Source organism: Leptinotarsa decemlineata, unplaced genomic scaffold, assembly GCF_025532065.1.
Source record: "Leptinotarsa decemlineata unplaced genomic scaffold, Ldec_3_MD MMD2_P_RNA_scaffold_4, whole genome shotgun sequence".
In the NCBI taxonomy this organism is placed as follows: Eukaryota; Metazoa; Arthropoda; class Insecta; order Coleoptera; family Chrysomelidae; genus Leptinotarsa; species Leptinotarsa decemlineata.
In genome coordinates, this window is record NW_027412531.1 from 893,112 (window position 1) to 917,549 (window position 24,438).

At 34.7% G+C, this 24,438-nt stretch overlaps 1 protein-coding gene across 1 annotated transcript in view; it reads right to left on the bottom strand.

Moving 5' to 3' along the window:
* LOC141487538 (partitioning defective 3 homolog) overlaps positions 1 to 24,438 on the bottom strand; it is a 60,532-nt gene that overhangs the window by 28,117 nt on the left and 7,977 nt on the right. The window contains 5 exon segments of the mRNA XM_074186630.1: positions 11,923 to 12,126; positions 14,170 to 14,553; positions 20,553 to 20,745; positions 20,817 to 21,733; positions 21,790 to 21,885. Coding sequence (XP_074042731.1) covers positions 11,923 to 12,126; positions 14,170 to 14,184 — 219 coding nt within the window. The 5' untranslated portion in view covers positions 14,185 to 14,553; positions 20,553 to 20,745; positions 20,817 to 21,733; positions 21,790 to 21,885.

Here is a 24,438-nt window from a genome sequence, read left to right on the forward strand (position 1 = left end):
TCGACGAAAAGGTGAAGTATCAGCCTAGGCTGCTTTTCAATTTAACGTTGGAAAAAAATAAATAATAAATCAGAGACAACTATAGGAGTACTATTTGAGAATCAGGGTATATAAAATGAAAAATACTTGAAAATACTCAATATACTTATTTCAGAACAATTTATACTAGTGTAATTATAAAGTATAAAAATTAAATTAAATTGGTGCCTGAATTTCTCAAATATATTTTTCACCATATTTGTAACTATAGCGTAAATAATTATCATATACAGGTCCGTCTTAAAAGCAAATCTACAGTGACTGAAATAGAATTTTCAATTTCTTATTGAAAAAAGATGTTCCAGAACTTCTTGGGAAGATTGTTATAAAATTTAGGTGCTGAATACGCTAAAGAAGACTTGAGTGTTTGGGAATAACTAGCATATTATATTTTCTTGTGTTCTCCTTTTAATTTGAGCCATCCTGTTTCTTCAAATTTCATACTAATTTGATCAAATTTCCGTATTTCATGAGTAAAACGTAAGCAGGAATTTTGAATTAATTATAATCTAGCTGCATCAGCCTGTAGAAATGCTGGACCATATATACTATCATAATAGTATAATTTAGAAATCACCAACGATTCGCACAAATCAAGTTTCATTTTAGTAGATAACAAATCACGACTTGGATTCAGCTGTCTCAGAATATTGAACGAGCTAGGTTTTGAATAGTATGAAAAACTAATTTTGAGAAATAACATGATACTCTTTATTTACTAGGTTTGGTTGAAGAAAAGTTAAGTTTCACATATGCCCACTGACTATATGTGAAAAGTTTTCTTTCCTTATACGAGAAATTGGGCAAATTTCGGATATGCAGTTGGTTACCTCGTTCACAGGCAGATGGGTCGACGACAAACCTATTGTTTGTTGTAAGCTTCAGCTCAGTTCGAGGCATGATACTCTGAAGGAATTGGATTTCAAATATCGGAAATCATCGACTTCATGTTGATGATAGATAGCATCTTGCATTGATGAGTGGCCAAACAGTCCGAAACCGGTCTGTAATGTAAGTGTGTTCCAATAATTGAAAATATATTGCGGCAGTTGTATCGTATCGACAACAACAGCAGGAAAAAATTCAGTGAATAATACTGCACTGACACTTGTCGGATATAATCCAACGCCCTTCGTGGTATTAGCCAGGGGAGTAGTTGTCTGATAGGTGTCAGTCCAGTAACCTACAGTGTAGGGAGTTGAGGCTGGCCTGAACGAATTGTTCCTTCAGATGATTTGAATAGTTGAGTATATGTATGGCAAAATATCATGAGGAGTGAGAAATGCTCAGAAGTCGAAAAAAACCGTCATTGCTTAAAAAAAAGTTGCTTGGCAACACATTGAAGTATCAGGTAACGCAATGTTCAATTTATCGGCAGCAAATTATTAAAGGCTAAGTTGATTCACTGGACAGAATGAAATGAATGAATAGTTTGTAAGCTTTTGTTGAACTTTCATCAACATATTTTGGTCGTGTCAAATCCTGCTTTCCCAATTTTAACATGTAACGATGAGTTACTTGTTTTACTTGTCCAAACCTTATTCATCATTCATCATAAAATTTTGAATTTTAATACTAAAATAGCTTTGATAGTACCTGCCGCAGTATTAGATGAAACGTCAGGTATAAAAATCGGCAGGCCTCGGCTAATAATAAACCCGGAAACGTAGGAAAACTCATTAAATTTGTCATTATTGGGAAATATGTTTGTATTATAATATAGTTCACACAGTGACGATCCCATAACCCATTCCTTTCACTTCGCATTTTTCTGTTTTTCTATTTCCACTATGTTGAGTTGAAAGTAATTTATAACCGAGAGAAGTCTTGGAAAATTAGACTTAATTTTGCTTCTTGTGGATTACTTGTAATGGATAACATGGTTCTTGAAGTGTTCCGCATACCTTCTAATAAATATGAAGAATTCTTGGATGACAGGAGATCGTTTACACTTTTTGTCTACAAGATTGATTATATCTAAATAGTGAGGCAGGCTAGGGGCCTCAAACGAGAACAATTTTCAAATCGTTCCTTACCAACGTTAACGAAACAAGTTAGGTGTTTCGACAAGTGCGAGGTGACGAAAGAAATGCTTTTTCAATGTGTCACTAAATGTATGTATCAGAAAAGGAAGAATACTCAAATTTCAGGAGTAATTCATGAAGTATATAATTTTGATTAGTAGTTGATACATGAAACCAGAAACGTTGCAGACATTTTCCAATACTAGACAGTGGTAAGAGTATTTATAACAGTATACTGAAAAATGTTAACGAGTGTGTTTGATCTAAAACAAAAAAAAAAAAACTCGCGGACATAACACTCAAAAAAGGGCTGAACCGCAGACACGTGTTTCTGGCTATAGGCTTCATCACTGCGGTGTAGCCAGGTATGAAGATGGACAACACTTGGTTGTCGAAAGCTTTATACGATGTCTCAAAAAATTTTCATCAATTTCTATTTTGTCTGCTTCAAAGCAATCCCCCACATTCATAATCTATTTGTGCCAGCATTTTTTTCAATCCTCGAATCATTCTGATAATGCACTTTAAGTATGTCCGTCCTTTCATGTGTCTCTTCAATTTTGGGAACAAGGGACCAAATCTGGTGAATCTGGTGAATATAATATTTTTGGTCAAAAAATTACGAGCAAGCAATTACGAGTGAGCAGATGCATATATCTTGATGTAAAAGTCATGAACTGTTTTTCCACAATACCGGACATTTTCTTCGTATTGCTTCTCGCAAGCGGCGCAAATTTTCAATATAATACAAGTACTCCTTATTGACCGTACGACCACGTAGCAAGAATTCCTGGTACATTGCGCCACGGTAATCGAAAAAAATAGTGAGCAAAACCTTGACATTTGATCGGACTTGGGATGCTTTTTATGTTCTTGGTTCTTGGGACGATTGAACTTTGATTTCGATGTCATAACTACATATTCATGATTCGTCACCAGTTATGACCCTTTTTAAAGCAAATCTGTATCGCCGTTGACGTCTTTCAACAATTCCCAAGCGATGCTCATACGAAGGTATTTTTAGTAAAAATTCAGCAATTTTGGAACGAACTTTGCTGTCACACGATGCATGACCTAAATTTCCGAAAAACTGCATGTAATAAGCCAACCGATATCCAGACATCCCCAGCAACTTAGCCCTATCAGGCTAGCATGGCGAATCCAGCAAAATTACAAAAAAAAATACATCAATTTGTAGCTAAATATGTAGTTGCTAATTAGTTGCCAAAACAATGATTTTGTTGCTTGTGCCGATCCCTAGAAATCGCAAATAATGGTATTGTGATATAAAGGTAGCAAGGTAACTCAATAAATTATATACTTTTCCTTTGATCTTTACAGAAGATTTAGCTATTGGTTAGTCGCTAAACCTTAGATATAGCGAAACATTTTAAATTTTTTTTTATTTTTTCTGATCTTGCTATCTTGAAACTGGTTTTTCCTGGAATTAAAGATGTTCTAAATTTGTTGCTCACCAAGAGTAAACTTAAATACACCTTGAGTATCAGCAACAAAATAGTTGAAACCGATTGGCCGATTTCGATATTTTTTTTTCATTTTCCTCGTTCTTGCTATCTTGAAACTGGTTTTCCTGGAAAGGAAAAGTGTTTTAAATTTGTTGCTCATCAGGGGATACTCAAATACACTACGAGAACCAGCAACAAAATAGTTGGCCTTGATCGGCTGATTCTTTTGATGTTGGTTCATCATGTATATCTATAAGTACTATCAATTTGGCAAAAAACTCACAGCTCTTTTCATTCGAGAAAAAAAATCTGTTTCAAGCTAGCAAAATTAGGAAACTTAAAGAAAAAATAAAAATATCAACCGAACAGTTCGGACTATTTTGTTGATGATTTTCCATTCTGATTCTGATTTCGATAGGGCTCAGCAATTTCTCTAGTTGTGATTCGACAATTTTCCACAATGATTTTTTTCACTTCCTCAACATTTTCTTCGGTTGAAGTCACAATGCAAGAAAATGTCTAAGAAACTGGTGGCATAATATGACCTAGGAGGTCTAGAGAAGGCTTTAAATTTTTATGATGAAAATTGTCACGCTTTATAAAAATATAATTTTCACTTTGTCACTTTGAAAGTCTACAGTTGGAAAATCTACATGCTTCAGCCACAGTAAAATCAACCAGTAAGTCCACTCCCACTACTTTCATTCATAAATGCACAAAGTTTGTGGTGATCTCGAAACGAAGTGCGGGGCCAATTTCGTTTTTTTACCATTGGCGTGCGCTCATATAATAATGTCTTTTTGATATCTCCCATTTTCTAATCACTTAATAATAAAACAAATAACAATAACTAACTACAAAAACTAAAAACAATAATAACAACAGGGAATAAACTGAACACAATATCAATATTCGACCGTTTATTATAACTAATCCGATGTTCGTGGAATCGTCGAATCCTTCGATACTACAGCACTGAACGCGTTGGATGAGAATCTCATCCTAAGAGCGGTTGAAGATCCCCGGCAACTCGTTATATTATTCTACTGTGCTTTAGCACTTAAGGAACGATGTACAGGAACTATAATTTTTTTTAGAAACACCCTCGTGTGAAAACGAATATACACATAGGAAATGCAATTCACTATCGCAGTTGTACTTGTTTCAAAAGATAATTATCACAGGATCATGTTGTAATGAATAGTTTTTTCATAACTTATTCGTTGAAAAAACTACTACGAACACAGAATACCGCGTGTTCAGCAAAGGTGATGAGTTCAGAGTAAAGCAAAGTATTTTTATTATAATTTTTTAATGAAAATTAACATTGGCATTGGGTGTATGAGGATATCTATTGTTTATTCAACAAACATAGAAAGATGCATTCAATAAAATGAGTAATGTGAATTTTTTATTTTCACGAACACTACAATGAAATAGTGTTCATACCTATCGAACCTTTATTCAGCTGTCCACCTATCGATAATTACAATTCGGCATGTTTTCACAATGTACCAGTAAAATTACCATAATATATCTTGCATAATACATACAAGATAATATTAGAATAATGGATTTCATCACGAAATGTAGATTATTTTGGAGAAATCTTACATGTAAGTGTCAATTATAATGGCAGATACGTGTCAGAGAAGTTATTATGACCAATTATCAAAATGTTACATGAGAGATTTTAACACGACATAAGTCGTCTTGTTTTCATTATTGTTTCAATTAAAATGCTTTAGAAATACCCCATGAGGAAATTCATGAGTTCCTAAAGAGCTTTGGCAAAAATATAGAGGTAACTTTGTAATCAATAAATAATGAAAAAAGCCACATCATTTTTTTTTTTTTGGTATACTGGTCTCGAACATATGTATCAGCGATTTCGCGACTTTAGTTTGTTGGTGAAAGGCATAAAAGTAAGAAAGTGTTTTACGTGTTCTGTAATTTTTTGCTACTGAAAAAAATGGACTAAAGAATGTGCATCAAATTTTATGTAAATAACGATCGAAAAATACTAGTATTATTGTAAAAAAGCGTGGACGCTTTGTGCCATATTTTTTGTATATCTAGCGCCCATGCTTTTTTCACAATAATACTAGTATTTTTCGATTGTTATTGTTTTGAGCTTATCAAAAAAAAATTTAGCTCAATGTTCTTTAAAAGTGTGTTTTTTTAGTTTTTTGAAACTTTATTAATTTTACTTTTTGGTTTCATATGCTATAAAAGCGTGTTTCTTAGTTTTTCAAACTATATTATTTATTTTTCACTTTTTAGTCCAATTTATTGTCAAAAATAATTTTTTTTCAAGTTCTAGTCACTAGTAATATAAATCTTTAACAACATAATAAAGCTTGAGGTCTTGAATTCTATAGTAATACTGAGATGCAGGTTGTAATATTTGTTTCGAAGTAAAGAGATAATTTCAAAAAACAATCCAGTCTTGATGTTTTGATTTGAAGTTTCATTCAAAATTAATGGACTTAGAATATTTTTTCATTGAATAATTTTATTTTTCGAATTGATCTTTTGATTTGATATGTATTTCAAGCACCTTAATAATAATTTTTGATTTTTTGAAATATTTAAATAACTGAATTTTTTAGGTGTACAATTTACGATAACGTTTTCATTGTTGAAATCCATATCACGGGTAATTGAAAATATTTAAATATCTAAATATTTCAACTGTATTAAAAAATTTCGCTAACACTTATAATTCTTAAAATCCATTTTTTATTTTGATTTTCTTTTGAACAACCCATCAAGGAGGTTGCGTACAGCGCCTTCTTCCCGCGAATAGATCAAGAAATATCAAGGAGGTTACATACAGCGCCATCTGCCCGCGAATAGATCAAGAAATAATAATGTCGATAATTCTGTCAATACAGACCCAGAGCTTGGGAGTTACAAGCAAACAAACATTCATACAAGTGAAGCTAATAGAAAGCGTGTAAAAGAATGGAATTAAGTGCTCAAAACACTTGAAATGTTTTCAGTGGCATACGGTGATTGTACTCTGAGTCAGAAAAATGTTTATAAGTGGTACAGGCCTTTCACAGATGGTCGAGAAGATGTGAATGACGATGCTCGTCCTGGACGCCCAAACACATTAACAACCGTAGAAAGAAAGTAAAGAAAATTGTTATGGAGAGAAGTTGCTGAGAATATTGGCATATTGGTTGGCTCATGCCACCAAAGTCCAATCGTCCCAATGGAAGAGCCCAGGAGAGCCAAGAACAAAAAAGCACGCAAGGTTTTGCTCACGGTTTTCTTCGATTACCGTGGCGAAGTGCATCAGGAGCTCTTGCCACATGCTCGTACGGTAAATAAGGGGTATTATTTTGAAGTTATGCGCCTCTTGTGAGAAACAATACAAAGAAAACGTCCGGTATTGTGGTGGAAAAACAATTCATGGCTTTTGCACCTGCTCACTATATATTGCTTGTTCGTAATTTTTTGTCCAAAAACAACACCGTAATCATCACTCAGCCACCGAATTCACCAGATTTGGCCCCCTGCGACTCTTTTCTGTTCCCAAGATTGAAGAGACCCATAAAAGAACGGCGATTTACGACGATTGAGGGGATAAAAACCGAATCGCTGAAAAAGCTCAAGGACATACCAAAAAGTGTATATCAGAACTGCTTCGAGGGTTGAAAAAAAATGCGGTCACAAGTGTTTTACATCTGAGGGGGACTACTTTGTAGGAGACAAAATAGAAATTGATGATTAACTATTATTTTTTGAAAAACTGAAAATTCACCTTATTTTTTGAACAGACGGCGTACACTTAGTGCACTAACCGCTCCTGAGGTATTTTTTTCTAGAACAAAGTGGGCGACAACATGAGAAAACGTAATTACAAATATTCAAATCGTTGTTTCTGTCCAACTTTCCAAAATATTGAAAATAAAAATGAATTCAAAAAACTCTCTGAATTAATAGGTAAACCTATTAGCAAATGTAGGACGATTAAAGAATGCACATGAGTCATCAACAAAATACGCGCTAAAATACATAATTCTATATAGTCTTCTACAATTGAGAAAGAAAAACAAAACAGTTAAAGTTTGTGTTTGATCATAGATCATAGAGCTCTCATTTAGATCACACATTGCACTCAGTACACAAGTCGAACAATTTCTTTGATTTGCAGATCGTTTGACAGTTTATATTACTTACATTTTATTGATTGAAAAGTTTCTACGATTTTAATTCTTTTATACTACATTGAGAATTGTTTTCATAACTAATGAACTGTAAGCACTTCATACTTCTCTGTAACAAAATTCTATAACACAATTGAAAATATTAACCTCAAATTTGTAAACGCTCCGTTTGATGCTCCGCAGGCTGGGACATTCAAATTGTCAGATATCGGTGTTCAATAATTGAAATAAAGTATGTTTTCACAGTACACTGCGAGTACCTACTTTTGTTTTGTTTTTTGACTTGTACTTTTTTGCCGATATCCATAAATTTTAAAGGCATTATTAGTTAATATAAAGGGGAATTGTTTATTTCAATAAATGTTAGATGTATTTTGAGAAAGAACCAAAAAATCTTCAGCGTCTTTTTGATGATGCTCCTATCGACTAATCAGATTTAGAGGAGAAATTTTAGTAAGAAGCAGCAATGTAATGTGACCATTACATTGCTGCTTCAGTCCTACTTCAGTGGGGACTGGACACTCTTATGCCACACCTGGTTGGAATATTCAGAGCCTCTCTAGCTCTGAGGTATATTCCCAGTAAGTGGAGAGAAGTAAGAGTAGTATTTATACCCAAACCAGGTAGGATGGACTACACCCTACCAAAAGCATTCCGACCAATTAGTCTCACATCGTTTTTCTTAAAAACCATGGAGAGGCTATGTGAGCGGTACATAAGAGATGAAGTACTTGTTAACAACCCACTTCATCCAAATCAGCATGCATATACTCCGGGAGGGTCTACTGATTCGGCCCTTCACCATGTGGTTGGCAGAATCGAGAGATCATTGGACAACAAAGAATCCACCCTAGGTATATTCATAGATATTGAGGGAGCGTTTGATAAAACAACCTTTCCAACAATTACCCAGCAACTACACTCCAGGAATGTACCCCTGGTAGTAGGAGAATGGATACTCCAGATGCTCTCTAGCAGAGCAATAAGTATTAATGTAGAAGACATCACAGTTAAAGGACTGGTCATGAGGGGATGTCCACAAGGAGGGGTCTTATCACCCCTCCTCTGGAACATAGTTCTGGATACCCTAATTAATCACCTTAACAAAAATGGATTCTACACAATTGCATACGCAGATGACATAGTTATCTTGCAGACCGGCAAATTTGTAAACACACTGTGCGATAGAGCGCAGGATGGGCTCAAATTGATAGAAACATGGTGTAAGGAACACTCACTGTCGATCAATCCCAAGAAGACTGAGATGGTCCTTTTCACCAGGAAAAGAAGTTTAACGGGCTTAAAACCTCCCGAAATCTTCAAAAGCCAACTAAACTTCTCTGAAGAGGTGAAATACCTTGGTATTATCCTCGACAAGAAGCTAACATGGAACTCTCATCTACAGAGTAGAGCAAAAAGAGCATACGTGGCTTATGAGCAATGTCGGAGGACAGTGGGACGCGCATGGGGTCTTTCACCCCGTGTAGTCGCCTGGATCTACACTGCAATAATAAGACCTATGTTAACGTATGGAGCCATTGCATGGGGACCGAAAGTTCTACAAGCAACGGCCATCCAAAAATTATATCAAATACAGCGACTGGCTTGTTTAAACATCACAGGAGCCATGAGAACAACACCAACCGCGGCAATGGAAGTAATCACGGGTCTGACCCCTCTGGATCTGTTCGTTAAGGAGGTTGCGTTAATGGCCATGTTACGATTGCACACGGCTGGTGTAAACCTAGAAGTAGGAATGGGTCGATTGAGGCTGGGCCTGTGGCGGGAAGCGCTTACTGCGCAACCTCTGCTGCAGGCAACAAGTGATGCAATTGAACCCAGGTTTGTGTTTAATAAACCCTACAAAATACAAATTAAGCAGAACACAGAGTCAGATGCTACAAATGCAATACGGATTTATACAGATGGCTCAAAAACCAAAGAAGGTTCAGGATGTGGAGTGTACTCCAGATCACTAAGCCTAAGGATCAAATGGGGAATGGGAAGAAATACCAGCGTGGTCCAAACAGAACTGGCTGGTATCTCAATCGCCACAAAAGAAATAACCAAGAAAAGAATTTCGGGCAAAAACATAACAATCTGCACTGATAGCAGACAAGCACTATTAGCCTTGAACAGACACCGTGTTACTTCAGGGCTAGCACTAGAGTGCCACCAAGATTTAGCCAAAGCCTCGGTAGATAATAACATTATCCTGAGGTGGATTAAAGGGCACGAAAGGAGTAAAGGTAATCTTGCCGACTCTTTAGCCAAGGAAGCGGCTGGACTAAGAATTTTAGGACCAAGTGGCACCCACGGCGTGATGACTTCGACAATTGCGGAACTAGTCAAATGTTACACCCATGCTCAATCTTTAAAGAGATGGGATGAAATCAAAGGATGTAATCTTGCCAGGATCACCTTGGGCGATCCTGGGAAGCTGGCGCCGAAGAAATATCTGGCGATGACCAGGAAAAATCTACGCCTTACAGTAGGATTTCTGACTGGCCACTGTCAGCTAAGGAAACACCTACATAATATGGGGCTAGTGGACACACCTCTATGCAGGATGTGTGAACAGGAAGATGAGACTGTCAGGCATGTCCTGTGTGAGTGCCCGGAGTTATCGTCAATAAGAGAGTGTGTGTTCGGCGAGTCTTGGCCTACACCTGCCGATATAAAGGAGATGTCTCCCAGCGACCTGTCCACCTTCCTGGAAAGGACAGGATGGACGACGACCTAGGAGGACAACTCCTTGGGAGGATGTACAATGGGTCACATGTGGCCTAAGTGCGTGGGCTTACACTCACCCTCCCTACTCTACAGATACAGAATGTAATGTGACTCGGATCAAGATTGAGACATGAATGATGATGGAACTTTCGATCACTCACAACACATTTGATTTTCATCATCTATTTGGAAGTATGGTGAGATATGGATTATGACAAACTTTCTACTACATACGATGTAACAAACATTTGGGTTTGACCAATGGTGATTTTCTTCAGTTTGATGAATATGGATAGAAGCAATAGCTGAAAATGTATACGTTCAACAGCAAAAAAGCGCTGAGCACAACTAACAAATTTAACAAGAGGAGTTCCAGGAAAGAAGCAGCAAACTTAATCACAATCGTTGCAAAACACAACTAAAGTAACAAAACAATGTTTCTTACACAAGAATGATTATAAATTCAAATATCACTTTCAAAAATATGCAAAATTCGTATGTCCCACTCATGCCCAAATGCTGCATCCCAATTGCTGTATCAAATTTTGCATTTGATTTCTCTGAAATTACATCAAAGTTATTTTTACCAGTTAATTTTTGTTTAAAAATTTCAAATAACGATTCAGTTCTCCAGATGACATGTGTTTTATCTTTTTTATTGAAAAAAGCAACAAGGGCTTATTTATTAAATTGTAGAATATACATGAAAATATTCGATGTACATATTATGTCTCTTACAAGTTTTTCGATTAATTTCTACAATATCCCATTCAGGGAAGGATCTGTTAGACCCCGTGTGAGCAGTGATGTCAAGCATTTGAGAGCGAGTAGTGGAAGGTCGAGTTATCAGTGGTATCTAGATACAATTGATGAGAAGTTGGTACGATTGAACAAACGAGTCATCCATTTCAGGAACAATGGAATGATTATTATAAATGAAAAACGGAAAATCTTGCAGTTTTCTCAAAGCAAAATAACATTTTATTTGTTATCCTTTAGTTTTGCAGCGCCACTTTGCGGCAGAGGTCCCCAAGAATACAGTTCTGTGTGTTCTTCTTTATTCTCAGCAGTCTGATATACACCCAGCGAACCTCAAAATTATTTCTTTTGTATACTTCATTAGCTTAACATTTTTTATGTTGGGTCCTGCACAGACGCATCTCATGTTTATATTCAAACGAATAATTTATTATAGGTAGCGTAATTAGTACCATATATTTGTTTCCTAAATATTTAAATATTTCATAATATTTATATGGTTAAGAAAGATTTTGGTTTTCTACTTCTCTATCTTCATAATAAAAATGTGGGAAACTACCGAAGGCAGGAGGTAAGGAAGGTAAATAACTCAGATGGCTCACACTATTATCTTTGTGAGTGAAAAGGCTTCAGCATAATGAAGTTATTATTATTATTAACCAGTAAGCAATTAAAGAATATTCAATTACACGTTACCCCAAATTTACACAAAAAATAACTCACGTGAAAAATATCCGGGCTCCCCGTACCAACAGAGCTGCCGCTTGCACCGTCTCCCCCTCCGTGAAGATGAGCACCATCCCCATCTTCAAAACTCGCCAAGATTTGTTCCCTATCATCGACAACGTCGCTCAACCTGTCATCGGGATCCAAAATACCTCCTCCTTGAGATTGCAAATTATGGACAGATACCCACGAGTCGGCGCCCTGAAAAAGAAAGAAAGAGTTACTTTTCCATTGTACAACTAGCAGAGCTGTATAACCAGTATCAAAGTTCCTACATATGTATTCAGTATGAGTGAGTACATTTCAAAGGTACTAGGTATCACTACCAAATACTCTACATTTTTCCAATGACGAACTCTTACTTATGAAGTATTCACTATCAAGTTCTTCATATTTTCGGAAGTACTGAATCATTAGGAATAATTGATTTGGATAGCAGTTGGGGGTGGAATAGACTCACTTAATTTGAACCTAACTTAACTTAACTTAACCCAGTAATCTAAGTATTCTATACCAAAATACCAAGTATCAAGTACCACTACTTTCACTTCCTTGCTGTTTAAGAGATCCTCATGCATGAGATTCCCGTATGCCACTAAAATTTGAATATATGAAATGTATTTTAAATGATGATTTTAACCCCGGAACGATTCCTTAACATATTTTATGTAATCGATAGTGGTATTTATAGGAGACCTGTTAACAAGTTGTGTCCCCTTACCACTGCTTAGTTTGTTGAATATAATTCAACAAAAGTGGGGAGAATGTTACAGTTCTCTTTATTGTGTATGTCCTTAAATGTTAAAACCTTGATAATATTATGGTCGAAGCAAATTTCTTTTGTATTTTTTTTTTTTTTTCAATTGTTCTTGTATTCAAATATTTCGCGCTGATGAAATGACTTCCACGATTCTACACATGCGCGAGATGGAGCAGACCAAGTCAGTCTTGAATTGACCACCGCAAGGGACGAAGTTGTTTTTTTCGTTCGTGAATACCCGCTTATTATTATTACCCGCTTATTATTTACGTTTTGCAAGTTTGAAAGCCTTCCAGAAGCTGACGAAGACGCTCCGAACGGTTTCATCAGGTAGGTGGAAGTCTTTCCCGATTTTTAACTTAATTTATTTTTTTGAGTTTAAAAATAAAGTCAAGTTTACTATTTTCTGAACCAGCACTTTGCTGTCCATTACAGCATCATATGATTAACTGTCAAAATCACAGCCTACTGTTGATTTATTATAAAACCTTTGCATAATGAGTTCAGCTTCCTCAAATTATTGATATCTCCTCTAAAAGATTGTTTTAGCTGAGTTATGAAGAATTTACAGGGAACAATTTTTGTCCTGCTCTCTGTTTTATTATTGAATAAATGATTTCCATGCTTTAAATCAATTTGATTTTAGCGGCTATGCGGAAGAATGTACCAAGTACTGCATAACTTGAAAATGAATTTTTAATTTTCTGTTATTAGAATACACTTCTCGTAACCTACACTCAAATGAATTATTTTAAGGGAATATTATCCACAAATCCAGTGGCGTAGTCAGATTTTTATTACAAAACGCTTGCACCACAAATCTCTCACATTACCATATTTTCAGGAGTTATAACTGTAGAACGCATTGAGCTGTTGACTTCGGATTTTCACTGTACAAATTCACTGGTGTTCTACTTGGTGATGACAGTGTTGTCAGATCTCAAATATGTCTATAATCTGAATAAAAATTACAAACAAATACTTTGTTTCCAAAATTGAAGTTGTTGTAACTTCGTTGTTAACAAATATTTTTTAATGAAAATTTGACAGTTTTGATTTATAACGACTACGAATCCAGTGGTGTAGTCAAATTTGAAAACAAAAATTGCCTAATAAACTTTTGCCGTTTTTGACAAACAAAAAAAACCATAGAGTGCCTTGGAAATGAAACTAAAATTGTGAAAGTTAGTGTCAAGATACAGTTTTTCATGCTTAATATTTCAATAAAAAAAAATTGAGATTGATTGAAAAATGCACATTCTACAGGGGTGGTTCCATTTTAAATGGGTCACACTGTATAATCAATCATAGATTATTTCACTTTTTATCAAGATTTGTTTCCCCTTTGTAGTATGTATGACAAGTATTAAAAACAATTTTGAAGATTAAATTTCAAATAGTACTGCTAGTAGAAACTCTAAAAATTGAACGATCAGAAAATGTTTCAATTAATCAATTACTAGTTCAAAATATATCAAACGTACCTCTCTGAACAGCATTAAAATCTAACTCTATCTTATTATCCCCTTGAACTTCAACAGAACTAGCTGATCCTCCTCCCACACCAATTCGATAAACTCGTCCCCCAATCTTTATTATATGGTGACCTATTTCAGGCTTCAATTTTTCGGTCATAGCTGCCTCCATACTACCAATACCTCCACTAAACATGATTGGTTTGATTCACTCTCTTCTATTTCCTGAGGCATCGTTCAACCCAAATGATCTTACAAATCCACAAATGAGTGGTTCACCAAATTTATTGCCATAATCAGAAGCCCCATTGCTTGCCTCAATTAAAATTTCTAGTGGTGGTGCGAAGTTGTCAGGATAAATGTATGATTCGTTCTCCCAAGGGAAAGTATATCCTGAAATATTCATAAATTAAAATTACTTTGAGTAGATTTTATAGCTGAAAATCAGAGACATATTAATTAGCATTCTTCACCAATTGAATAAGCAACTTGAATTTGATATGCGGTTTTCAAAACAAATAAAGTATTTCACATTTTATAAATATTTTGTATAAATCATTGACAAAGCCTTGTCAAAGTTAATAATCAATTACCAACAGTTTTTGAATTAATCAAATAAAATATAGGAAATGAAAGGAAAAATAGAAGGATGAAATGATTAGATCTATCTTTATACCCTTAGTGATCCATGGCTTTCTCGATTTGGTCTTAGAAGGAGTCAAGGGAAATGAAATATCAAAAATTCTTTTGAGACTTGAATGGAAATTGGTCAATGGGTCACTACTTCTTAAAATATTCTCCCAATAAACAGTCGAGGCCATTCTTGCAAAATTTTCGAAATTTGTCTTACTGAAACTACGTCTGAAGATTTTATCACGTTTTTTATTACAATGATTTATATTAAAAGAGCAGATCACCGCTTCATGATCAGATAAACCACTGTTAACTACATCACAGGTCAAACAAGGAAAATTGGAACATACATAATCTAAAAGAGTAGCGGAAAAGCTTGAAAATCTTGTGGGGACATGCATTGCAAAATTAAAGGAATCCAACAAATTCTGAATAAGACAAACCTTATTATTCTTATTGCCAAAATCAATGTTGAAATCACCTGCCAGAATAATATTTGCGTTAGGCGAAAGTTTAGATAATAGTTCTTCTAATCTATTAATGAAAATATTTTCGTTAGATTGTGGCGAACGATACAGACAAATTAAATATAAGTTTGAATTTTTACAATAAACAATTGAGAACTCAAACTCTTTTTCAACTATTAGGAAGTTTGTTTTATCGAAATTTGAAAAATAACAGTTTTGGAAAAATCTTTCATTTATCAGTATCATTGTACCACCATGAATAGAATAAGTTCTACAAAATTTAGCCAGCGTTGTATACTCTGGTAGATAAAATGGCTCTCCTTCCTTCAACCAATGTTCAGTTAATAAAACTATATGTGGAAAGTTGAGACTTTCTAGAAGAATATAGAGTTCATCACTTTTATTGCGAACTGACTGTATGTTTAAAAGCATCACATTAAGCGATTTGTCAGATTGTGACATAAAAAAGTTTTTATAGCAGGCTCATTTTGCACCAGATCATTGATAGGTTTGTCCGAACTGAGTTTATCCTCAATTTTGTGTTGATGTTTCTGCCTTGAACCTTTTTTTGAAGAAATATCTACTAAAAATTATCCATCAGAATTTTGTTTTGCAGTGCTTTGGTATTGCTTGTCAATTATTTGAAGGTCATTCATTTTGCTTAACCCATTAGCATCCAGCGATCTATTTAAAGATCAGCACAAAAATCTCGTAGTAAAGACAAATTGAGGCGTCTATAGTGTTCACCCCCACCATCATTTCAATGCTTCCCTTCAGAGAAATGCATACCTATTGATAGTGCCGATTTGTTGACGTGCCAGAGTAGTTTGCTTGCTTTTGAATATGTTGAATTTTACGGTGCGTGCACTGAAAGAAATATTTTTTACATTTTTCCAGCATGAGTAGAAGAGACGTTTTCAAAAATTTAGACGACGCCGTGGAGTATTTGTATTCTGAGCAGATAGAAGCGGACTTGATAGCTTTGCCACCAGAAGTAGATGAACTAACAGATGAGGAGTTACTTGACGAAGAGAACACTGGCTGGATTCGTTGAGCTTCAAACACAAGATTCAGATGAAAGTAGTGAGGACGATAATGTGCCATTAGCAAATCTAGTATTTGCACCTAAAAAACCTAAGAGGGAAACTACTAAGAAGTTGATTCCAAAGTGGTCTAAAATAGATCCAAATTATGAACCCTTTGAACCGGAACATGAATATCTAGAAAAAGATGAAAATTTGAAAGCTTCCTTACGACATAAGACTGTTGTGGATATTTTTGAACAATTTTTTGATGATGGTGTTTATGACATGATTGTGGAAGAAACTATGAGATATGCTGCGCAGAAAAATAAACATGGTTTCTTCATAACAAAAGATGAAATCAAAATTTTTATTGGATTCCTCATATTCAGCGGCTACCACACGTTACCATCTGAGCGCGATTATTGGTCAGACGATGAAGATTTGGGACTACCCATCGTCAAAAATGCCCTGAGCAGAAATGCCTATCTTGAAATCAAGTCTTTCATTCATTGTCAGGATAATACCAAAGCTCATGAAAATAAGGCCGATAAATCATTCAAAATAAGACCATTGTTGGATAAAATGAATGTAAACTTTCAAAAATTTGGTATTTTCCAGGAAAACCTTTCAATAGATGAGATGATTGTAAGATATTATGGCCACCACTCACTAAAACAGTTCATAAAAGGTAAGCCAATTCGGTTCGGTTACAAACTGTAGGCACTTTGTGGTGAAGATGGATACTGCTATTCCTTTTCTTTATATGCTGGTAAAGAAACCGAAGCACAATCAGAACCTCTCGGTACTAGAGTAGTTTTGAAATTACTTGATACTGTGAAAAATCCTAAGAGTTATTGCTTATATGTTGACAATTTTTTTAGCAATCATGCTCTATTTTATAAACTCAAAGAAATGCATATCCATGCGACTGGTACTATCAGAGATAATAGAACTGCAAAATGTCCGGTGCAACCAACCAAGGAACTACAAAAGCTACCTCGTGGATCGTATGATCATAGATTTGACAGTGAAAATAAAATATTGCTCGTAGAATGGAATGACAACAAATGTGTTTCTATGGCCACAAATTTTTATACTATAAAACCAGAAGCGTTCGTAAAAAGATGGAACAGAGAACAAAAGTCAAAAGTGCAGGTTGCTCAGCCAAGGGTAATAAACAATTATAACAAATATATGGGAGGAGTGGATCATCACGACTGGCTCTTGGAAAAGCATTCAATAGCTATAAGAGGCAAGAAATGGTACTGGTGTCTATTCACAAGATGCATTGATATGGCTGTTGTTAACTCTTTTTTATTATATAGAAGGGTTCATGGACAGAAGTCGATTTCAATAAAAGATTTTAGGAGAGAGATTGCAGTGACCTATTTGAAACTCGGTCATGGAAAAAGTGTTCTGAAAGGAAGGTCACTCAGCGTCCCATGTTCACCAAGACCTAATGTTTTGGACAGTGTGAGATTAGATGAAAAAGGGCATTTCCTTGAAAAGAGATCAAATCAACGTCGATGTCAGTTTAGTATGTGCAAAAGTCGACCTCTTACTTTTTGCAAAAAATGTGATGTAACTTTATGTGTAACTTGTTTAAGTAAATTTCATCGCAAAAACTAGAACTTATGTGCATTTTTCCTCAATAAAACTTCATTTGATTTACTGCAGATGTATCATTTCAACACCCAGCGATCTATTTATAGATCAGCATTTTTTACAAAAACCAAAATAAAAAAAAAATTCAAACATTTTTATGGTGTCAATAACACTAGTTGCAATGGAAAATTTTATTCAAAATATGGTTTTTTGGAAAAAAAATAATTTGGGCGTTAATGGGTTAAGATTGCTTATGATTACACAACACAACAAAGTTTTTGTTTCGGGGTTGAAATTAGATGATTTTAATGTATTTCCACGTGTTAAAACCGAAAGTGACCATAAAAATTATATATTAGCTCTTGTTTTCAAGATATAGTATCATTATATTATATATATGTATATTGAGTTTTCAACAAATGAAATATTTCATCACCAACAGTTGGTACACATGTTTGTTTACATAACACCCCTCTCATCAGCTGTTCTTAAGTAGTAAACATAACCTATGTGAGTTTGTCAATTGTACGCACGTGGTTGCTATTGAAATTATCGTGTGAAGTTGATTTTTAAATTAATTCAAGTGCTGATCTGAAATGCCTCGAAAGTGTGTGAATTCTGTCGATAGCTTTTGCTATATATGTGGTGAAATAACATTTAAGGCTCAGAAACGTAAAATGACACCTATCGTTAAGACAGCCTATGAACATTATTTTGGTATGAAAGTTGGGGACGAAGATAAATCATGGGCTCCTCATATATGTTGTAATTCTTGTTCCGTCATATTGCGAGAGTGGCTGAAAAATAAAAACCGGGCAATGGCTTTTGCAGTACCTATGGTTTGGCGTGAGCCTACCAATCATACAGACGACTGTTATTTCTGCTTAACTCCTCCCATTAAGCAAGGTTTATCTATGAAGAAAAGAGGAACGGTTAAATACCCTAATCTCCCATCTGCTCTTCGGCCTGTACCACACTCAGACAATTTGCCAGTCCCTTCTCCACCCTAAAACTATGAAATTTTAGAGGAAGGTGATGAAGACTGTTTAGAAGGAGCAACCCATCCTTCTACATAGTATGACCCTGATTTTGAGGTAAGGGATAGGTCTAGTGATCCGCACAGAATTAGTCAAGCAGAGTTGAGTGACCTTATAAGAGATCTTCGCTTGTCTAAGGAAAAGGCTGAGCTGTTAGGGTCAAGACTACAACAGTGGAATCTTCTAAAACATGATGTGAAAATATCTCAGTACAGACAACGTCAAAAAGATTTGCTTCCTTTTTTTGAGAAAAAAGAAAACCTCGTAGTTTGTTCTGATGTTAATGGTTTGATGGACTGCTTGAATTTGGATCACACTCCATCTGAATGGAGACTGTTTATAGACTCTTCAAAACTAAGCTTAAAAGCTGTACTTCTGCATAAAGGAAATCAGCTACCCTCTATTCCTATAGGTCATGCAGTTCACATGAAGGAAACGTATATAAATATGAAAACACTTCTCCAATCAATCAAATATGAACAACACAAGTGGCACATCTGTAGTGATCTGAAAGTCATTGCTATACTCCTAGGAATGCAATTAGGGTTCACCAAGTACTGTTGTTTTATGTGTCTGTGGGACAGTCGGGATAGAAAATCTCACTATAAAAAAATGAACTGGCCTACACGAGACCTAAACCCTAATGAGAAAAATGTAGTTTACGAGCCTCTTGTAGATCCTACATTACATATTAAGTTGGGACTAATGAAAAACTTTGTGAAGGCCATGGACCAGGAAGGACAAGCTTTAAAGTACTTGAGAGCAAAGTTTCCCAGGTTGAGTGATGCTAAAGTCAAGGAAGGCATCTTTATTGGGCCTCAAATCCGTGAAATCGTAAATGATCCTGCTTTTGACATGATTTTAACAGGAAATGAAAAAAGAGCCTGGGAAGCCTTTAAGGGGGTTGTACATGGGTTTTTAGGTAACAAAAGAGATGATAACTTCACAGCATTGGTTAAAGAGCTTCTTCAAGCTTACCACCAACTTGGATGCAACATGTCCTTAAAAATTCATTTTCTTCACTCTCATCTTAATTTCTTCCCACATAACTGTGGAGCTGTGAGTGACGAACATGGAGAAAGATTCCATCAAGACATTGCCTTAATGGAACAGAGATATCAGGGCCGTTGGAATGAAGCAATGCTTGCAGACTACTGCTGGTCTGTGTGTAGGGATGCTCCAGAAGTGTTTTATAAAAGACAAGCTAAACGACAGCGATCTTACAATGAATCGGATGGACTTAATTGAAATTTGGTGGTATAAACTTCTTTTATTTGTCAAAACACTAAGAATGTTTTTTTTAATTAATTTTGTACTTAAAATATTCTAAAAGAAACATAACAATATTGTTTTATGTACTTTCACTTTTCACGTATAGTATAACTACTCTTTAAGATTAAGTACTGTGTATCTAAAAAACCAGAGCTAATAAAAATTTTTCATTGTTATTTTCGTTTTTATCACCCCAAAATTAGTAGAAATTGACTAATTTAGTGTAGGAAACATTCAAAAAATATTTTTTTGTTGTGTTGTGTTATTTGCACAATTATGAAACAAGAAGTTTACCCGAATACAAGAAGCAATTGGAAGTTTGGTATGTATTTGAAAAATGCAGCATATATTACCTGGAATTTGAAGATTCCCAACTGAATATCCAGCGGTACCAGCAATGCAATAGCCACCCCTGCCAACCGACTGTACATCTCTAATACGCCCACCAGTTCCAGTTGTAGCACCACTGAAAGGAGCTACACTCCTACACTCACAGATCCAAAAGAAACTGGTCTTAAGCTTGTGTGATTATATCCTTTTATGGCACTAAAATATGGGGAGTTTAAAGAATATAAAGAAAATGAATTGAAAATTAAGCAAGTTAAGTTTTTACTCACCTACTGTTATCAGCAAACTTGATAACATTATTAGGATTAGATGTTTTTTGTGTATTTACAATCATGTCAATGAGAGATTCTTTAAATTCTACACCATCAATAACCATTTTGCCTTTGAAAAACCAGTGTCTGCTATGTTCACTGTTGAACTGAGCCAAATCAAAACATTCGACATTCGTAGGATTTCTCTTCATGACATTTTTAAATAGATTCACATAATATTGTAAGTCAGCTTCATCAAAAGCCAATCCCAATTCTCTGTCGATTTCTTTAAGGGCCTCTACACCCTTATTTAGTACATCAATTTCTCTAATATCTTCCTTTTTTATTAGATTTTCATTGAAACTCAACTTGGGAATATTTTCAGCAGTGTAACGGCATTCAGTCATTCGATCAAAAAGCACGGTTGCGATATTATTCTCGGTTTCATGAGATACTCCTTCAGTTGATTTCAGAAGATACCTTCTAGATACTTCTAATCGTTTAATTTGTTTCAGTCCAAGACCATGACATATGGACACAGCGTTAGTAGAATTTGGCGTTGAAAAATTAAATCTTGGTCCTACTTCTATGAGAATGTCAAACTCTTTGGCTTCCAGTTGACTACTACTGAATACATTTTCAGGATGAAGCGAGTCTTGCAGCACCCATTTGAGTTTCTGTTTTTCTCTTTCATCTAGTGAATTGGATACTTCAATATTAAAACATATTTCTGTATCAATATTTATTATTGTTGAACATTTCTCTTTCAACTTTTTCAAAATTTCATTTTGTTTTGCATTAGTACATCCTGGTATTCTGTACAATCTCAAAATTGAATTCTGTTTAGTCATTTTCCACAAATGAATAACACTCTATCAGGACAAAATGTTGCTCAAGTTGGTTAAGGCTGTTGATTCTTCTTATTTTTCTTTTGCCTGGAAATATCGTCATTATGAATATTTAAAAAAATTGTCGTGAATGAAAAACTAACATATAGAATATATCTGATGGAGAAAATTGTTCGAATCATCAACATATATATTTAGAAATCAAATTCTCATCCCTCGATCACATCTTATCAAAACCCCTGAAAAACAAACTGAGATCTATAAGGCAGACCTGAAAACACTATTTCAAGAAATGTAATAATGTCGTAACGACTTATTTCCAAAATTCATCTGGTTTCTACAGAGTAGTTTTTGGAATCTCTTCAAGTCTATTTCTATTGGCATAATAAGTATTTAACACTTAGAACAGTTATTACAACTTTTTAAAAATACTACAAATTATTTGAAAACTACATTCTACTGTACACTGTACTTGCACTGAGAGATTGCACAATTTGAACTCAGAGATTGGATTAATTCATTTGATATTCAAATTATGAAAACTTTTAAAGATATTTGGCTGAACTAGCTTTATTTTGGAATTTCAAATTGACCTTGATTTTTGCGATTGTCTTAAATAAACAATTTTCTTAGAACTAGAAATGAATTTACTCCAGAATTTAAACCTAACCTAACCTAACCTATCTGATGAATAAATTGAAGCCTGCTGATGTTATTTCTAAAACCTAATTTAATCCTGAAAAACGACCTTCAGGTAGCATATAGAAGGAGCATTTTTATTCAGTCACAGGTACAAAAACCTTGTTCACATCTCCAAAACTATAGTCAATAGTAAGATAAAAAGTTAATTTCCTATCTTGTTTGTTACACGTTATATGTCTAATAATATACCTTTAGACAGTCTCATCTTGCACAGTGGGCACGTTGAGCTCGAGCTCAGGCCTTGTATCGAATGAAACCCCAAGGGGGATGTATACGACATACATGTGAGACAAACATCATGAAAATTCGAGAAATTACCCCAAAGTTCAAGTTAATGTCTCATAGCTTCCTGAGAATATTTGGTTCTTAGTGGAAATGTACAAACTCATTCTAGTATTTTAAGTGTATACATAGTCAGTGTCATTGCTTTTCGAGTTTGGCTTGCTATCCGATGACTACCTTTTAGGCTTCGTAAAGCATATTTATGCCTTGTCAGGTAATCAGTAATTTGTACCTGTATTCGTACCTGCACTTGAACCTGGAACATTATAATAATAATAATAATATTTATTCACCATTTGTGATACATAGCGTATATATGGTAGGTCACTGATTATTTACAAAAAACAGTACGTCACTTATGAATAAAATTATGGAATCAAAGCTTGAATAAAAATTAATATTTGCATATACAAAGGTATAGGTACATATAGATATATAAAATGCTAATTAAAAATGTGGCACTTTTGCTTGCCGTAGTCAAATAAATATACATATGTATATATTTACATATATACATATATTTACAAACATGTACACACATATTAAAAAAAAAAAAAAGATAAAATCGCCAGTCAGAACACTGAAACTAAAGCAAAACAGCAAGTGAAAATTTAGAACGATTATATATCTTATTATCCTTCTGTGAAAGAATCCTCTAAATATTCCTTATGACTGTAGTAACATTTGTCCAGTAATAACTTTTTAACTTTCTTACTGAACAAAGTTGAAGAATTCAATCTCTTTATAGAAAGTGGCAGTCTGTTATAAAAATTTATGACATTAAATAATGGAGATTTTTTGAAATGATCACTCTTATGTGAAGCAGTAGCAGAGCAGTAGCATATCGAGTATCACGACCGTGAATGCTCAAGTTCGTTATATACAAGTCGAAGTTCCAGTGCACAAAAATGACACATTTCATTATATAAATTGCGGGTGCAGTCAACAAGCGTTCTCTTTTGAAAACGGGTCTACAACTTTCTTGGTACCCCAGGTTGAATATCAATCTTATCAGTCGTTTTTGAGAGATGAAAACTCTAGAAAATTCCTTGCACATCCTCAAGCCATTATGTTGAAACTAATGTGGGAGTATGCATTCGCAAAGTAAACATTTAGTAAACCAAACCTATCTAAACAATGTTTCAACTGTTTGATCGAATAATAAGCGGAATTGAGTTTACTGCACACTTTTTGTATGTGACTTCTCCAGGTGAGATTCTCATCTAAAATACTTCCAAGAAAATCAACTTCTTTTGATATTTTTATGTCATTCAAAGTGACTAAATTACAACAGAAATCCCTCCTAACAAATGTTTTCATCAGCACTGACTTACATTTATTTAAAATCAGTTTGTTACGTTGACACCAACTACTGAATTCCTCAATAACTAAATTAATTTTCATCGATAATTCATTCTCATTTTTTCCAGAAACAGTCATTGATAAAAGTAAAGAATAACAATGGACCCAGAACAGACCCTTGTGGAACACCTAGTTTCACATCATAAGGAACTGATGTAATTTCATTACATTTAACCACCAAACTACGGTTTTCCATGTATGATTCTATCCAACACAACACATTATTGGGAAAGCCCATTACTAGTGATTTTTTCAATAGAAATTTGGAAGAAACAGTATCGAATGCTTTTGATAGATCTAAAAAAAGTGAAAAAACCAAGTTATTATTATCCACTTGTGCATAAATATAGTTCAATAGTTGATAAGATGCAGATTCAATTGATTTACTCTTCCTAAAATCATGTTGATTATTGCAGATTAGGTCATTTTGTTCAATATACATCAAA